Source organism: Cottoperca gobio, chromosome 3 (genome assembly GCF_900634415.1).
Source record: "Cottoperca gobio chromosome 3, fCotGob3.1, whole genome shotgun sequence".
NCBI lineage: Eukaryota > Metazoa > Chordata > Actinopteri > Perciformes > Bovichtidae > Cottoperca > Cottoperca gobio.
In genome coordinates this window covers 20687890-20703937 of record NC_041357.1, presented here as the reverse complement: position 1 = coordinate 20703937, position 16048 = coordinate 20687890, and the positions used below count along the sequence as shown (strand labels likewise).

Below are 16048 nucleotides of genomic sequence, written 5' to 3'. Positions count from 1 at the left end.
TCTCTCTCTCCTCTGCTGTTCTCTCTGTGTCTCTCTCTTCCTCTCTCTGTGTCTCTCTCTCTCTCTCTCTTGTCTCTCTCTCTGCTCTCGTGTCTCTCTCTCTGTCGCTCTCTCTGCTCCGTGTCTCTCTCTTGTCTCTTTGTCTCTCTTTCTCTCTCTCTCTTGTCTCGTCTCTTGTCTCTCTCCCTCTCTCTCTCGTGTCTTTCTCTCTCTCTCCTGCTCCTTCGCTCTTCTTTCTCTTTCTCTCCTCTTTCTCTCTCTCCATCTCTCTCCTCTCCCTCCCCTCCTTCTCTGCCTCCCTCTCTCTCCCTCCACCTCCCTCATTCTCTAATTGTCTCTGTCTATCTCTACTGTCATGTTATCTCTCCTACTATCATATCCTTATATACATATCTATCTCATCCTCTCCACCCTTACCCCCCTAATCCCCCTCTCTCTCTCTCCTCTGTTCTCTCTCTCCAGCCTCTCTCTCGTGTCTCCTCCTCTCTCCTGTGTCTCTCTTCCTCCCTCTCTCTCTCTGTACTCTCTCTGCTCTCCTACCCTCGCTCTCTCTCTCTCCTTCTTCTCTCTCTCTCTTCTCCTCTCCTCTCTCTTGTCCTACTGTCTCTCTCTCTCTCTCTCTAACTTCTCTCTTCCTCCTGTATGTATATATATGTATATACATTACATATATATATACATATACATAAATATATATACACACATACATATACATACATATATATATGCACACATACATATACATATGTATATACATATACATATATATATACATATACATATATACATACATATACATATATATATACATATACGTATATACATATATATACATACATATATATACATACATATATAATGTATATATGTAATACATATATGTATACATATATGTATACATATGTATACATATATACATATATGTATACATATATATGTATATATACATATATATATGTATATATATATATATATATACATATGTACACATACATATATATCAAATGCATATGTATATCAAAATGCCTTATAGACGAGACATTCAACCTGATTAGAATTACCAGGATAATAAAAGACTAAGATCAATAATTACCTTGTTGCCTTTCGTATTGAGCCCTAATCACAATCAATCAGATGAATTTACCAAGAAATCTATTAAAGGACAGTTCAGCCCAAATGAATAAATATATGTCCTCTTACCTGTAGTGCTATTTATCAATGTGGATTGTTTTGGTGAGAGTTGCAACAACCCCATTGCTTGATTGATTGATAAGAGTATCGGTGGTAGAGATGCCCGTTTTCTCTTGAATATGATGGAATGGAAAGTGACATTGCTGTTGAGTTTTTTTTCATGTTTTTTCTAGGCGCTTTGAGGACCACAAGCCAACTGCCATCTAGTTCCATTATATATGAGAGAAGTCAGACCTCTCTACAGCAGACACTCCCCAACACTCAGCAACTCACACCAAAATAATCTCGACTGATAAATAGCACCTTAAGAGGATAAGTATTTTGGGGTGAACTATCCCTGTACTACATTTCAGTGTCAACAGTTGTGTTTGTGTGTGGCGGGGTTTACCCCGGGTTAATCTGGATATGACTGGAAAGGAGACAATGACACCACGACATTCAGGCCAAGTCGTTCCGCTTATCAGTTTAATGAAGTTTCAACCACATCTGACATTAGGTAAAGAGTGACAGTAAGCAAATGCAGTGCAGATCTGGATGTGTTGATCCAACTATAAAAACAATAGAGGATAGACCCCTTAATTCACAGTTCTTAATTAAATGAAGAGAAAAATGACTGAATAAGCCATATGGAGGTTTATGGTCTTGGGTTAATCACAGCAGAGTTTCCTTCTGTTAAGTGTCAACCTTTTGTAGTTTTCATAAGTGAGCAGATTTAATGCTGCGAGCTGCATTGTTCAGACTAACCTTCTGCAAGCTGCCACCGAAGTACACAGAATGTCCAAATATCATGTCCTTTACAAAATGATATCTTCTTTAAAATTCAGTATACAGGCTGAGTTTTCTGCAAACCCGAAAATGCAAGAATTATGTTCAAAATGGTGAGCCAATAGACAAAGTTATGTTCGTCATGGTCTTTCCTGACACCATTGAAAGCTCTGCAGTAACAGATTTGAAAGTCACATTTTATTTCAGACACACGCGCGCCTGTATGTTATTCATCTCGAGGCCTATGGGAGGCATTTTGCTACAATGCAGGCTAGTTTACAGATCAACATTGTTTTGTGTACTACTCTTTACAAAACAGGACATCTTCACCAAGTATGACTTTTCAAAAAAACTATACAAAATAAACTCCTACGTCATCCGTTTCCTCACAGAGAAACATCCAAATGAGTGACGACAGACACTTATTGAGCTCTATAATACACTAAAATAACACATATTACAGAAGAAAACTGAGTGTGACACTAGGCTATTGAAAATATACATACAACACTCAGTTAGGGGAGACGTTGGTATTATCACTCGAAAACGTGTTACAAATACTTAGGGCTGTACAATATCTTCCTAAATATAAGTAAAACATATGCACAGGGTTGTTAAATGGTAACAGCAGAACAAAGGTAAACACTTGTCTATACAAAATAAAATAGTGTCATCAACCTCGTGGCTACAAATGTGCCACCTAAAACAGTTGATATTCTAAAAATTTAAAGAGTTCAGAAAAGTCTTCAGATTTTCAGGTGCTTTAAATTGGCAGAATTTGGTTGCAGTTAGAAGGGCCGCGGCGTTCCTTTGAAGGGCTTGAACCCTCCCACGTTGCCACCACTGGGAATGGAGTTGTTGGTAATCTGTACAATTCGGTTCATTCCTGACGAAGAGTGACTGCACAAAGAGAAACCAAACCAAGGGTGAGACGGCTGAGGAAAGGGATCATACTATTCAGTTTTGTCATCACTTGTTTTTGAGTTTGGTGTACCTGGAGGGGGCCATCATGCTGCCCCGGCTGTCTCCCATTCTGCGATTATCAGGGTAGCCGCCGCCCTGGGAGCTTGATCCACCGTGCCACTCCTTCCTCAGTCCCTGATCCCTGCTGTGACGCTCCACCACAACCTGGCGACCAGAGCTAAACGGCTGTAGAGACAGAAGAGTTGTTTTAATTTTGTCTTCCATTAATAGTTTAATGTACGTGTGAGCTACAGATCAGTACTGAAACCTTGTTGTTGGAAAAACTCCAGGCATCGAAAAATATGACTGAAATGACCAGTTAAAAATGAGGATTTATTTAGCTTTTAATTCAGTAAAGAAAGAAACGTTCATTTAATTTCCTCAGCTGATAGCTATAACTTCAAACTGCTTGTTTTGTCTCAGTTCAACCCCAAAATGTATTCAATTAAAAATGACAAAAAGCAGAAAAGCAGCAAATCTTAACATTTGATCCTAATCACTGAATGTTTGCAATTTGTGTTTGATAAATGACATAATTACTAAAAGAGCAACATTTGTTTATTCCATTTACGTAGAATGATAAAATCATCAACTCATTCCAGCAATAGTTGACTTTCTAAAATAATTTTAAGACATAGAAAGAGACATTATAATACTTTTGTGCATGACCCAACATGTCCTGTACCATTAGTAAAGGGGACCTAAGAAATGCACTCAAACTCAGAATGTAAATTGACCTGATCATTCATCCCCATTGGCCTCCCTCCATCTCGATCATTGAAGCTGCTCCTTCCCCGGCTGGCCGACGAGCCTCCTCTGAGTACGGGGCCTGGACCATCTCTGCCTGGTCGCTCTGCACGCATGCGCATAGGTCCTCTGTTCAACCCAGCATTACTGCAGGCGAGAGATTTAAAAAAAGAAATGAGCTCGATTGTGGGAGGAAAACAGTCGACTGATGATGCTTCTCCTCATTATTTTTTTTACCGTATATCTCCCTTGTTGGAGTTTATGCCACCATCATTCTTCCACCCATGGCCTCCATCCCTGGGTGATCGGTTGTGCGACATGCCAGGCATTGCAGCTCTGGCTCCCATAGGGCGATCATGCATGGGCACAGGCCGCCTCTCATCTCTGTCCCGGCGGTCAGTGTCTCGGAGTTCAGTGCGTGGAGGAGGTGGCTCGGCTCTGCGGACTGTTTCAAAGCTCTTTGGGTAGCGCTCAAAGCCAGAGCTCTCTCTGTGAGGAGCAGGACGACTCTTCTTTGCCTCTGGCTCACCGTCAAACCGGTTACGTCTTGCAACAAAACAAAGATGTGAAAAGTGAAATTTGGAAAAAGCGGTATATAACTGAAACCCTGTTCGGCCAGGAGCTCAGAGCCTTAAGAATAAAAGCAATAGTACAAACACACCACTCAACCCGGAGAATTGAAGCCGCTAAATGGAATTCAGTCCCCATTATTGTTGTCTTCCTGACCACATGTCAAAATGAAGTCTATGAAAAGGCCTTTTGAATAATAATGTTGCCACATTTTAATTTATTTTTATAAATTGAATGAGTAAGGGTGTTAATACTCCTAGAAGTAAATGTTACTTCAAATACCTTCAAAACAAAGAGTTTGTACTAGATGTTTTAACTACAATTCCAATACTTTTAACACTTGTACCTGTCATACGTGTTGGGCTGCTCAGTTGCAGCCTCTGGAAAGCGCCCCCTCTCTCGGGGAGTGAAGTTTGAAAAGCGGTTCTGCTGCCGGTTGTAGTTGGAGCCCTGGTTCAGACGGACATCGGACTCAGACTGCATCTTCTTGTTGCCATTCCAATACGAATCGTCTCTCCGGCTGAAATATTAAAACACAAACATACTTCATGAGTAATGAGCTTGGATAGTTAAAGGTGTATTCAATACTGTGGTATCATTTATGTACATTGGGCCTCATACAGGAAGCGATAAACAAACATTTCCTCAAATCTGTGCACGTATTCACAACTTATTGATTTCTGGGACTTACTTTTTTTTTTCTCTTATAGAACATTTTACACTTACCAAGATAAGAAAAAAGTTTTACAGTCCACAAATTGTTTGTTCAGCACAAGGAATAATTTGTTTTACATTTAAGAAAAAAAATTAATATCATATAATCAAATTTAGATTATTATGTGTAACAGCAATTATAATGATTGGATTATTACATTTGTGGGCTAAAGAAATAATATTAGTCTAAAGTAAGACTATCACAATTCAGCTGAATGTCTTACATACTGCTCTTTGATGCCTTTCTATTTTCCTAGTTCTTCCTACAGTCTTTTTGGTGGTAACTCTGTGCCAGAGTATTTGCACACAGCACCTGTACTGTAGTGTTTAGGGGGCGTTACCCATGCGTTACTAAAACCTATTTTCAGCCACACATCCCTAGCTACATTTCTATCTAGTTGGATTCATTATTCAGCACACCTTGGTAAGAGCAGATTTGGATAGTTAAGAACATTTGGTGCATCTGGATTTGACTTTAAATGTAAAAAACGCATTATGTTTGCTTAAGGAGGGTTAAGCGTTGATGTTAATTTCACCAGGTTAAACCTCAGGCTGCACCGAATGGGAAGAACAACCATTTCTAGGCAACAGAGCAAATGCTAAAATATCTTTTGATCTTCTAATTATTTTGTTGAACCACTGCCGTACGAGTCCCCGCTAAAGTCCAACCACTTTGGTCATAATCACACCACCATGAAAACCGCTGAGGGATAATAAATAATGCATTTACCCATGCTCCACTTCACGGCCCCTTTTCAGGTTGTTTCTCTTTTCTTGCTCATAACGGAGATGCTCCTGCTGCCGGCGCAGCTCCTCGCGTTCCCGTGCCATGCGCTCTGCCTCTTTACGTCGTTCCTGAAATAGGTGATATTAAAAAGCACTTAGTAAAAATGTATCACAGAGAGATGTGGATATTTTTGCTCAAATACAAGCAGTGTGAGTGGCTTTAACAACTTTCTAAAAAAACAACATGGAAGCATTTAAAAAACAAGCGGCACATTACAAGACAACTAATCAACCTTTCAGAGCAGCCTGGCGGTGACTGTGTTCATGCTCACTGTACCTGCTCTATGCGGATTCTCTCTCGCTCAAGCCTCTCCCTCTCCAGGCGTTCTCTTTCCAGTTTCTGTCTTTCCATCTCAAGTCTCTGGCGCTCTCGGAGCAGGTTCTCCCGTTCTTCACGCTCCCGCAGCAGGCGGACTCGCTCTCGCTCCCGACGTTCTTGTTCGGCAATTTCACGCCGCCTTAGAACAAAAAGACATCTCGTCTTAGAACGTTAAGACAACAAACAAATAATTCTAATGATTCTTTTGGTATATATTACATTTGTATTATGATCGCGGACTACCTGCGCAACTCTACGGCTCTACAGACACGGTCCAGACGAGCCACCCGCTCACGCATCCTCTGCTCCTTCATCTTCTCAAAAGGCAGGATGTCTTTTACTTCCCCCTTGTTAATAAAGGGACGCGGTTTTTCTCTCATCATCTCTAACTGGACGGGGAAAATAGAATATAGAAAGTTTTTAAAAACTCAAAAAAGGGAAATCATGTTAAAAAGCTAAATACTAAACTTCATGTCCATCAAGAGTTGTTTACCTCTTCGGGAGGAATCAACCATTTTGGCCGCCTTTGAACATTCATGTTGACAAAAGGCTGAAAGAAAGAATCAAACAGAATATCATTTAACATCCTCTGATGACAAATTTAAGAAATGGTTTACAAATATAATTAAATTCAATCAATACAAATAAAGCTCTTACTCTATCAAAATACCGTCCCCTTCTGAAAGGTCTCATTCTGTTGAAATTAGAATCTCTGGGATGATGCATCATCGCCATCTTGCCTGGGCTCTTTGCCCCTAGAGAAAGAAAAAGACAAATAATCAGAAAGGACAGACCTATACTTATAGAATACATCAAGATCTAATTCTCTAAATTAGAGATGAAGAGGAATAAAACGTACGCCCATGCTTTCGGTCATCTTTCTTTGAAGAATCCTGCCCCATGTTGGATGAAACGGAGTCAGATTTTCCACTTCTGCCATCCATTTTCTTGGATAAATCTTTATCTTTTTCTGATTGTTTATCCAATTTCTTGTCCTCTTTTTTGTAAGGTGGCTGTACTCTACACGCAAGTGGAACAACAAAAAAGGTTAAATGTGCTTTCCATCAACAAAAGGATTAACTTTTCAACTTTTACTGTCACCCACTTGTTAGGCAGCTTTATCCCCATGGAACTGCGCTTGTCACTTGATTTGCTGGAACTTGCTTTGTCCTCCGCTTCCTTCTTTGAGCCCTCTTTTTTGAACGGATCATTTTTGGCCTGAAAAACCACAGAAGAGAAATATAAACGATACAGGCCCAGTATTCCCATAAATGCATAAAGTGACCAATCATGGTCTCGGAAAGAATGGTGACTACACCTGCTGCCAAACGTACCCTTTCAACATATATCTGCTGTCCATGGAGCTCTGTACAGTCAAGGTGGGAGACGCACCGCGCCACCTCTGTACTGGAAGACATCGTCACCAAGCCGTAACACTTTGAACCGGGACTGCGAGCATTTGTAACCACCTTGGCGCTTAAAACCTGTTGGCAACAAATTTAATTTGAACATTTCTCTGGACATTGAACATAAAGTTACAGTTATAGTTTTGGATATAGAAAAACTGCACACGTTATTTACCTTCCCGTATTTGCCAAACAGGTTTTTTAGATCGGCTGCTTTGGTGTTTGACGACAGGCCGCTCACCCATAAGTTACGAGAAGAGCTGCTGTTGCTGCTGACGAGTCCTGATAAAAGATATTTTCAAAAACACATTTGGGAGACATTAGGTATGAAAAATATTGAATGAGATTAGAAAAGTGTTTTCCCCTGGGATTCGACATTTGATAATAATTCTTACCCTTTTCATCTTTTGCAGCTTTTCCATCCCTGTCTCTTGAAGAGCTACAAAGCAAATGTTGCAACAACAAGCAGAGGAAATGAGCGACCGTATAAAAAAAATAAAAATAATAAAGAAAAAGAACAGTGTTAAGTGATAGGCATACAGCTAGTGGAATAAAACACCATGTTTTGTACTTTTCAAGAAAGAAAACAAATCCTGCGTGCAAGGCGTGGATCTGAACCAATGTCTCAAAGGCTTCATTGCTTTTCCAGTGGTGAGATGGGTCAGGTTGACAGCCAATTTATTCCCTGGACCAATGAAATCTTCGGAGGTTTGTTCAACTTCACAGCGAATCATTTGACCAAAAAGAAAAAAACTCTGCCATCACGGGGACTAACGCTCTTTTACAATGCCTTGTGTAGAAACTGGAAATGGCTTTAAAACGGCTGGAAAGGTCAAAGTAACAAAACAAGAGGGGTTTTTCTCAGCTCCTGGTTAATGTAAAAATGTAACCAACTTCAGAAAACCAAATCAAAGTAGTACATGGCAGGATTAGGTACATCAGTGAACATTTCCCTTATGGCAGAAAAAGAATCTTGAGGCTACCCACAATGTTGCGTTCTTAGTGAGCTGGGTTTGGTAGTAGTATCAAAGAACTGACATAGAAAGACAAACCTCTTTGCTTGACCTGATGCCCCAGTAGTGGAGGGGCCTTTCTTCCCAGAATCCTTTTCTTTGTCTCCCGTTTCAGCTTTCTTCAGGGCCTCTCTGCCGTCTTTCTTCGTGGGCTGACCCCTGGATCCATCATCTTTCTTACCATCTTTGTGGCCCTCGGTCTCTTCCACTTTCATGTCATCATCTCGGCCCGTCTCAGCAGAGGCCTCTGGCTCATCAGTGCCCTTCTCGGCCTCTGGATCTGGAAGTTTCACATGTTTACCTGTTTCCAGGAGATCATCACCATCAACATCTAGGGTGATGGCATCGTCATTTGGGATTGAGACGGATAGGTGATCGTCCTCAGCTTCTTTGGAGGAATTCATGGCTTCAGCATCCATCTCAGCCAGGTCGTTCTCCATCTCTGGTTCCGTCTCTACCTCTGGTTCAGCCTCCTCATCCATCTCTGGGTCGGCGTCCTCATCCATCTCTGGCTCTGCATCCACATCGACCTCTGGCTCAGGCTCAGAATCCGCCTCAGCCTCCACAGCTTCTGACTCTGGTTCAGCCTCGGGCTGAGAGAGGCTGTCCTCGCAGGGTGCAGGCTTAGAATGTTCACGAGTACCATCATCTGTATCAGTTACATCTGAGGGATTTAACAAGGATAAACATGGCAAAACACAACTTTAACATTGACATGTCGCATGTTGCGTGACCTAAAAGTAGAATAGAAAGCACATTTAGTGTTAATGGTCATCGAGGGCGTAGACACCACAGGAAGACACAAAACACACACTCTTCACTGCTAACGGGGGAGGGGGTGATCAGTGCTCTTCATTTCTTCACACATGTAAAGCACTCGAGTCATAATTCATACTGAACGTGCAAATCCAGATGCTTCGTACAATCTGTGGCAGTTCTCCAGGTGGGAATCTTGTGACAATTGAGAGGAACAACTCGTCAGTTCATCCTTGAAAAATGCATCCCTAGCTGGTCAGTCCATGGAAAGTCAGCCGAGTTTTAGGAAATCTTAAAATATCTTCCAATATTTCTTCAATAATCAATGTCATCGCCGCCTCATCAGCAGATTTAGGAGCACTGATTATCTTCCGTTCGTCAAATCCAACCCGGCTGTAATGTGTCCAGTCAACAGTAAACGACTGTGTATGAAAAGTGTCCCCCTTTGGTCACAACAATCTGTCCTTTCAGTTTGCGCTGTATGTCAGATCTCTTCACTGCACACATCAGGCTGGGGATGCAGTCAGCTGGCAGGAATAAGTGCAATTTTGATGGATGTTGCCTACAATGTACGACGTCTCTTGATCTTTCAGTTGCCTCCTTACTCGAAGACTCTGCATCTTTACAAAGTTTTTTGAGCGGTCCTTGAGCGACACAAATCCCCAGCTTCATTCAGAGGCCATCTCACCTGACAAACCCTGCAATAAGGTGTCCGATTCCTGAGGTAAAGGGAGCGAAATATTTGCATCTGCCCACTGCATTTGCGTGTCCACCAATGTTGTTCATCAAAATGTCAACAGGAAAGTGCAATGATCCTCCAGTTCTACAAGTTGTTGCTTCTTTCAATTCATTTGACATAAAATGTCAGCTTGTTTGTGAACATTCAATCTTTGCTTCTCTGGGGGAACCTCATGTGGGAAGTTGAATGCCAGAAGCAATGGAAATCCACAGTAGCAAACAGAACTTTTCTTTAAAAGAGTTGGTCTTCAGAAATGTCTTCATTACGCATGTCCTTTGTGGTTCTTAGCACATTGAGACGTAGAAAGAGCAGTAGCTAGCAGAAGCGAGAAATACCACTTAATGTAGGTTATGCATTCGACCAGGAGTTTGTCACTATACATGTTAGCTGTAAAGAAGAACCAACCTAATGTTAGCATTGTGTCAGGATACCTACCTTTTTCTGATTCGTACTCTTCAGTTTCCTGAAAAAGAAAACACAGAGGTGAGCTGACAAATACTTCAATGCAATAGGTGCAGCAACAAAACGGTTGTTATAACCACGTGTAATTAATTGCAGTACTTTAGTGGTTTTCCTATATAGAAGTACATCCTTCCATTTTATGAATCCATGAAGCATTAATCAAATATCAAAATATATAACACTTTCTGACTTTCCAAAGGTTCTAATTTCAATCCGAAAACTACAATATGTAGCTTTAAACTTAGTGCTGAGAAAAGAATTGGCCATGTTGCTTCAAAGCAATTTTACAGAATCGTATGGAAGTTTCAGACCGTGTGAATTAGGAAGAAATGTCTAAAATAGCATGTGTGAGAACTTTGTAAACGATATTTCTAAGCATGGTCAAGTGGTAGAAGTGCAGCGTAGTTACACCATGGAAAAGGCTCTCATTGTGGTGATCATGCTCAGACTTAAATCAAAACATTGTTACAAAACAATTGCCATCTGTTTACACACAAGAATCTCTACAAAGATGGCCTAAGATACCATTTTAACGATCAGCACTGTGAGAAATTCTTATATTATTAATATCTAGGTATTTTAGCAAGAGAGGGAAAACACAAAAAAAGCTACATGGGGAAAACATTAGAGAAATAGTCACCTTGGATAACACATCTTCTTCCCCCGTGGTGTCCGCATCCGAATCCACTTTTTTCCCTGAAGGGTGTAATGCATTAAATATTTAAAATCAAATAAATAAATATGTTTATATAATTTTTTAAAAAGCAACCCTGTCTTCCTAAAGGTAAAGCAGGATTACCTTTAACTTCCCCACCTTTCCGAGTTGATGAGTCAGTTGAAAGCTGGATTTGAATGTTTTCTGTGTCACCATCTTCATCCTCAAGAGCCTTAAAAAAAGATTGAATAAAAAACAGTTTAAAATCTTTTCTCCCAACACACAATATCCTTGTTCATGTTGGTTCATGCTTCCACAATTGTCTGGTCAACTGCAAACTCATCTGCCTAGTTAGACACAATAAACTGAGCTGGATATATGATAAAAGAGTAAAAGTGCAAGGTATTAAATACGTCCCACTTCATTTCAACAGCTGAAGTCTATCACGTGCAGGTACAGAAAGCCTACAGGCCTTTCATGCCGGTTGTGCCCTCCATGATATACCTCTATCGATACATCATAAATAGTGCGTGTACAAGTATAATTTTCTCAGTCTATGTATTCGTTCAAGCTCGAGTAGCTAACATTTCACTTATTTCCGACAGGTGTATGTCGTTTGCCCAGGGTGTCGTTACGTAGCCCAAACTAAACAGAGCCAAGGAGCTGGTCAACGGTTTAACTACAGACCTAACGCTAGCATGAAATCGGTCACAGTGCTAACGTTAGCCTTAGCAACTCTGCATCGCATTCCCCAACTTGGTCACCCAACCTTACACAAATTAGCTTTTTTTTTTAACTACCTCTCTCAATCTTGCAAGAAGAACACTCTTTATGCCAGACGTATCCAAATTCCTTCGTTTGAGCTCTGATTTAAGATCAACAACTCTTAAATCGGATATTTTCTTGGACTCCGTGGAAATGGCACCCGTCGCCATTTTACCTCAAGATTGCTGAATCGTGTCGTGCGCGTGCGCAGACCGTTTTTCATCAGCTTCTTCTCAGTTGTTTTTAGTTTGTGGTCATTAAATGGCGCAACGCCACCTACTGTGGTGGGGGAGCCAGTTAATGAATACATGAAAGACGAATCAGTGTCCCTTAACATATTTCAGAAACAAAATCATTTAAATGCAATCAATTCTAACACAGAATACATTTTTAAAAGCTTGTCATGCGATAGGGCCTATAGGCTTAGAAATAACTATTTAAAGAAGTCTTGTTAAGTGTTACACTTGTAATATATGTAGGCCTACATGGTATGGGCACCTGGGAACTAAGAACAAAATGAAGCTATCCAGAATTACAAACATGGCAAGGTAAAGTATTAGGAAAAGGGCAGAAACAACTGGGAAGTCATGTGGGCCTATATATTAAATGCAGATCAAACAAAAAGTTCCTCCTTTTACAAAATGTAATAATAATTCATAAAACTGACCTTGGGAAGACCCTATAAAGCCACTGCAGAAACTAAAAACATTTACAAAATGTCTTTCATACCAAATGCAATAATTGCTAAATCCGTAAACACTATGGAACTATGTCCATTATTGTTGTTGAGCTGTACACTGTGCTATTTAATGTATGTATTGTAATTTACTATGATGTGTTTTAACCAACCTGTGCAGCCGAAAGCAAATTTCCCCATTTGTTGACAAATATTTTTTTTAGATTGTTATTTCATTCCCTAATTTATAGGAAAATAAAAGCAGAGGAAACTGTATTCGTGGAGTGTTAACTTCAGCACCTTGTATCCAACAAAGTTGTGCCTCATTTCACAACCAGGCAGTTAAAGCCTTTCCACTACAATGGGCTGAGTTTTTAATTAAATTTGAGTGATTTTCAGAAGAAGCCAAGAAACTTGCTTAATTGTCAACAAAAAATTACCCGTGCCAAAAAAGCAGTTAGGCAGATCTTGTTAATTACAATGTGGAATAATTACTAAAAAAATGTACCGTTCAAAGTAACCTGCAGCAGTTTCTTCTTTCTTTAGCCCATATCTTCGTGAACTCATGTGCCCAGCTGTTGATCTACGTCCTCATTTGTGTGTGTACTTTTTTTATTAGTTAAACTTACACACACAACAAAATTGCTTCCCTCTTTCTCTCTGTCATTGTTTTTCAACAGAACATCAGCAGTTTACTTCCCCTTAGATCTTCTTCAGCTCCATTTTAATGAGTATTAGAGTAATTAAATGTCATTACTCTCTGGATAATATAATCCTTAATGCAACAGAAATGCCCCAATTATTCCTTATCATTAATAGTCATAATCATATAATAGTGACGATGGCTGACAACACTGAAAGATCCTCCTGTCACGGTAAAGACCTGCCAGAGACACAAATCCTTTTCATTCCATAATTTAACACTCACACATTAACTGCGACTCCAATAAAGACATCAAACACAGTAATCTAGCACCCTAAATCTTGACATCTCGCTGAAACATAATCATACCGAAACATCCTTTATATTTTACAAAAATAAGCACATCTGCATGTTCTTTCAGGTTTATCTCTTTTAATGTTCATGTGCCCATTGAATGTCATCTTTCTCTACATTTCAATTCTAGCTTGTGAAAGTCAGCACACGTATACAATGTTGGTCACAAGATGATTACTGGGATAAGAAATGTATTCAAATACAAAACTTCTTTTTACTAAACTCTGTGTGTTTATCATGTTTATCAATGTTTAGGTTGTACATACACTTGTAAGTCGCTTTGGATAAAAAGGGTCAGCTAAATAAATGTAATGTAATAATGTAATGTTTCATTTGTCAGGCATATTTAATTATATATTATATGATTTCTGCCTTTCTTTTTCCGTATCACAATAAAAAATCAGAATCAGATTTATTACCAAGGTTTTCACTTACAAGGAAAATGCCTTTGTGTTTGGTGCATTCAATAAACACATTAATAGGACATAAGGAACAAGTCAAGAACACAAATATAGAATAGAAAAATTACAATCAAATTTGAAAAAGATTATATAACATACTAACACGCCCTCTATGATAGAGGCAGAGCTGGAAGCAGATGGGGGATCATCGTCAATTTCCCTGATGGAAGTCACTGAGGTAGTCAAACAACTCCACAGTGGCAAAGCCGCAGGGGATGATGAGATCTGTCCAGAAATGCTGAAGGCTTTGGGTGTTGAGGGGCTGTCTTGGTTGACACGCCTCGTCAACATTGCGTGGAAGTCTGGGACAGTGCCTAGAGGTTGGCAGACCGGGGTGGTGGTTCCCCTATTTAAAAAGGGGGACCAGAGAGTGTGTGCCAACTACAGGGGTATCACACTTCTCAGCCTCCCTGGTAAAGTCTACTCCAAGGTACTGGAAAGGAGGGTTCGGCCGGTAGTCGAACCTCTGATTGAAGAGGAACAATGCGGATTCCGTCCTGGTCGTGGAACAACAGACCAACTCTTTACTCTTGCAAGGATCCTGGAGGGGGCCTGGGAGTACGCCCATCCGGTCTACATGTGTTTTGTGGATCTGGAGAAGGCGTATGACCGGGTCCCCCGGATGATACTGTGGGAGGTGCTGCGGGAGTATGGGGTGAGGGGGTCACTTTTGAGGGCCATCCAATCCCTGTACGCCCGAAGCGAGAGTTGTGTCCGGATACTCGGCAGTAAAGTCGGACTCGTTTCCAGTGAATGTTGGCCTCCGCCAGGGCTGCGCTTTATCACCAATCCTGTTTGTGATTTTCATGGATAGGATATCGAGGTGTAGTCGTGGAGGAGAGGGGTTGCAGTTCGGTGACCTGAGGATCTCATCGCTGCTCTTTGCAGATGATGTGGTCCTTATGGCATCATCGGTCTGTGACCTTCAGTAGTCACTGGATCGGTTCGCAGCCGAGTGTGCAGCGGTTGGGATGAGGATCAGCACCTCTAAATCTGAGGCCATGGCTCTCAGCAGGAAACCGGTGGATTGCCTACTCCGGGTAGGGAATGAGCCATTACCCCAAGTGAAGGAGTTCAAGTACCTCGGGGTCTTGTTCGCGAGTGAGGGGACAATAGAGCGAGAGATTGGCCGGAGAATCGGAGCAGCGGGGGCGGTATTACAGTCACTTTACCGCACCGTTGTGACGAAAAGAGAGCTGAGCCAGAAGGCAAAGCTCTCAATATACCGGTCGATCTTCGTTCCTACCCTCACCTATGGTCATGAAGGCTGGGTCATGACCGAAAGAACGAGATCACGGGTACAAGCGGCCGAAATGGGTTTTCTCAGACGGGTGGCTGGCGTCTCCCTTAGAGATAGGGTGAGAAGCTCAGCCATCCGTGAGAGACTCGGAGTAGAGCCGCTGCTCCTTTACGTTGAAAGGAGCCAGTTGAGGTGGTTCGGGCATCTAGTAAGGATGCCACCTGGGCGCCTCCTAGGGAGGTGTTCCAGGCACGTCCAGCTGGGAGGAGACCCCGGGGAAGACCCAGGACTCGGTGGAGAGATTATATCTCCTCACTGGCCTGGGAACGCCTCAGGATCCCCCAGTCGGAGCTGGAGGATGTGGCCCGGAGAAGGGAAGATTGGGGTTCCTTACTGGAGCTGCTGCCCCCGCGACCCGATCCCGGATAAGCGGTAGACGATGGATGGATGGATGGATGGATGGATGGATGGATAATATAACTAATATGTATAACTGTTTTAGAATTAGAGTTGCCCTCAGATTGTAAGTATGAGTGCACTGGATTAAACCAGCATGTATATGACATTAATGTGCAGTGGTAGAATGTAACTAAGTGCATTTACTCCTACTGTAAATAAGTACAATTTTGAGTTTACTTTACAGATCCAATGAATAATACCAAATATAAATACATTATTAAATTATTATATATTAAGATACCTAGCAGTATATTAGGTCATAAAACATATAACCACCTTTACCATCCGCAACATTAAAGGGATGCACACATAAACATATCACCAATTAAAATCTGTACTTTAAGTATACTAATAGACTACTTTT

General features: G+C 41.1%; 1 protein-coding gene across 2 annotated transcripts; it reads right to left on the bottom strand.

Moving 5' to 3' along the window:
• Window positions 1–1628: 1628 nt before the first annotated feature.
• sltm (SAFB-like, transcription modulator) lies at window positions 1629–12053 on the bottom strand. 2 transcript variants are annotated; one of them, XM_029461250.1, is made up of 20 exons: window positions 11887–12052; window positions 11231–11318; window positions 11072–11127; window positions 10405–10432; window positions 8514–9138; window positions 7857–7900; window positions 7637–7743; window positions 7390–7539; window positions 7161–7273; window positions 6915–7075; window positions 6713–6810; window positions 6549–6605; window positions 6299–6444; window positions 6014–6194; window positions 5681–5805; window positions 4583–4756; window positions 3904–4212; window positions 3657–3813; window positions 2951–3105; window positions 1629–2856 (listed from the first exon to the last, which is right to left on the bottom strand). In XM_029461250.1, the coding sequence occupies exons 1-20, from the start codon at window positions 12019–12021 to the stop codon at window positions 2745–2747; spliced, it is 3021 nt and encodes a 1006-aa protein (XP_029317110.1). In that variant the 5' UTR covers window positions 12022–12052; the 3' UTR covers window positions 1629–2744. The 2 variants fall into 2 exon arrangements, with proteins under 2 accessions (XP_029317110.1, XP_029317117.1); XM_029461257.1 differs by having other exon boundaries at window positions 2745–2856; window positions 11246–11318; window positions 11887–12053.
• Window positions 12054–16048: the final 3995 nt, after the last annotated feature.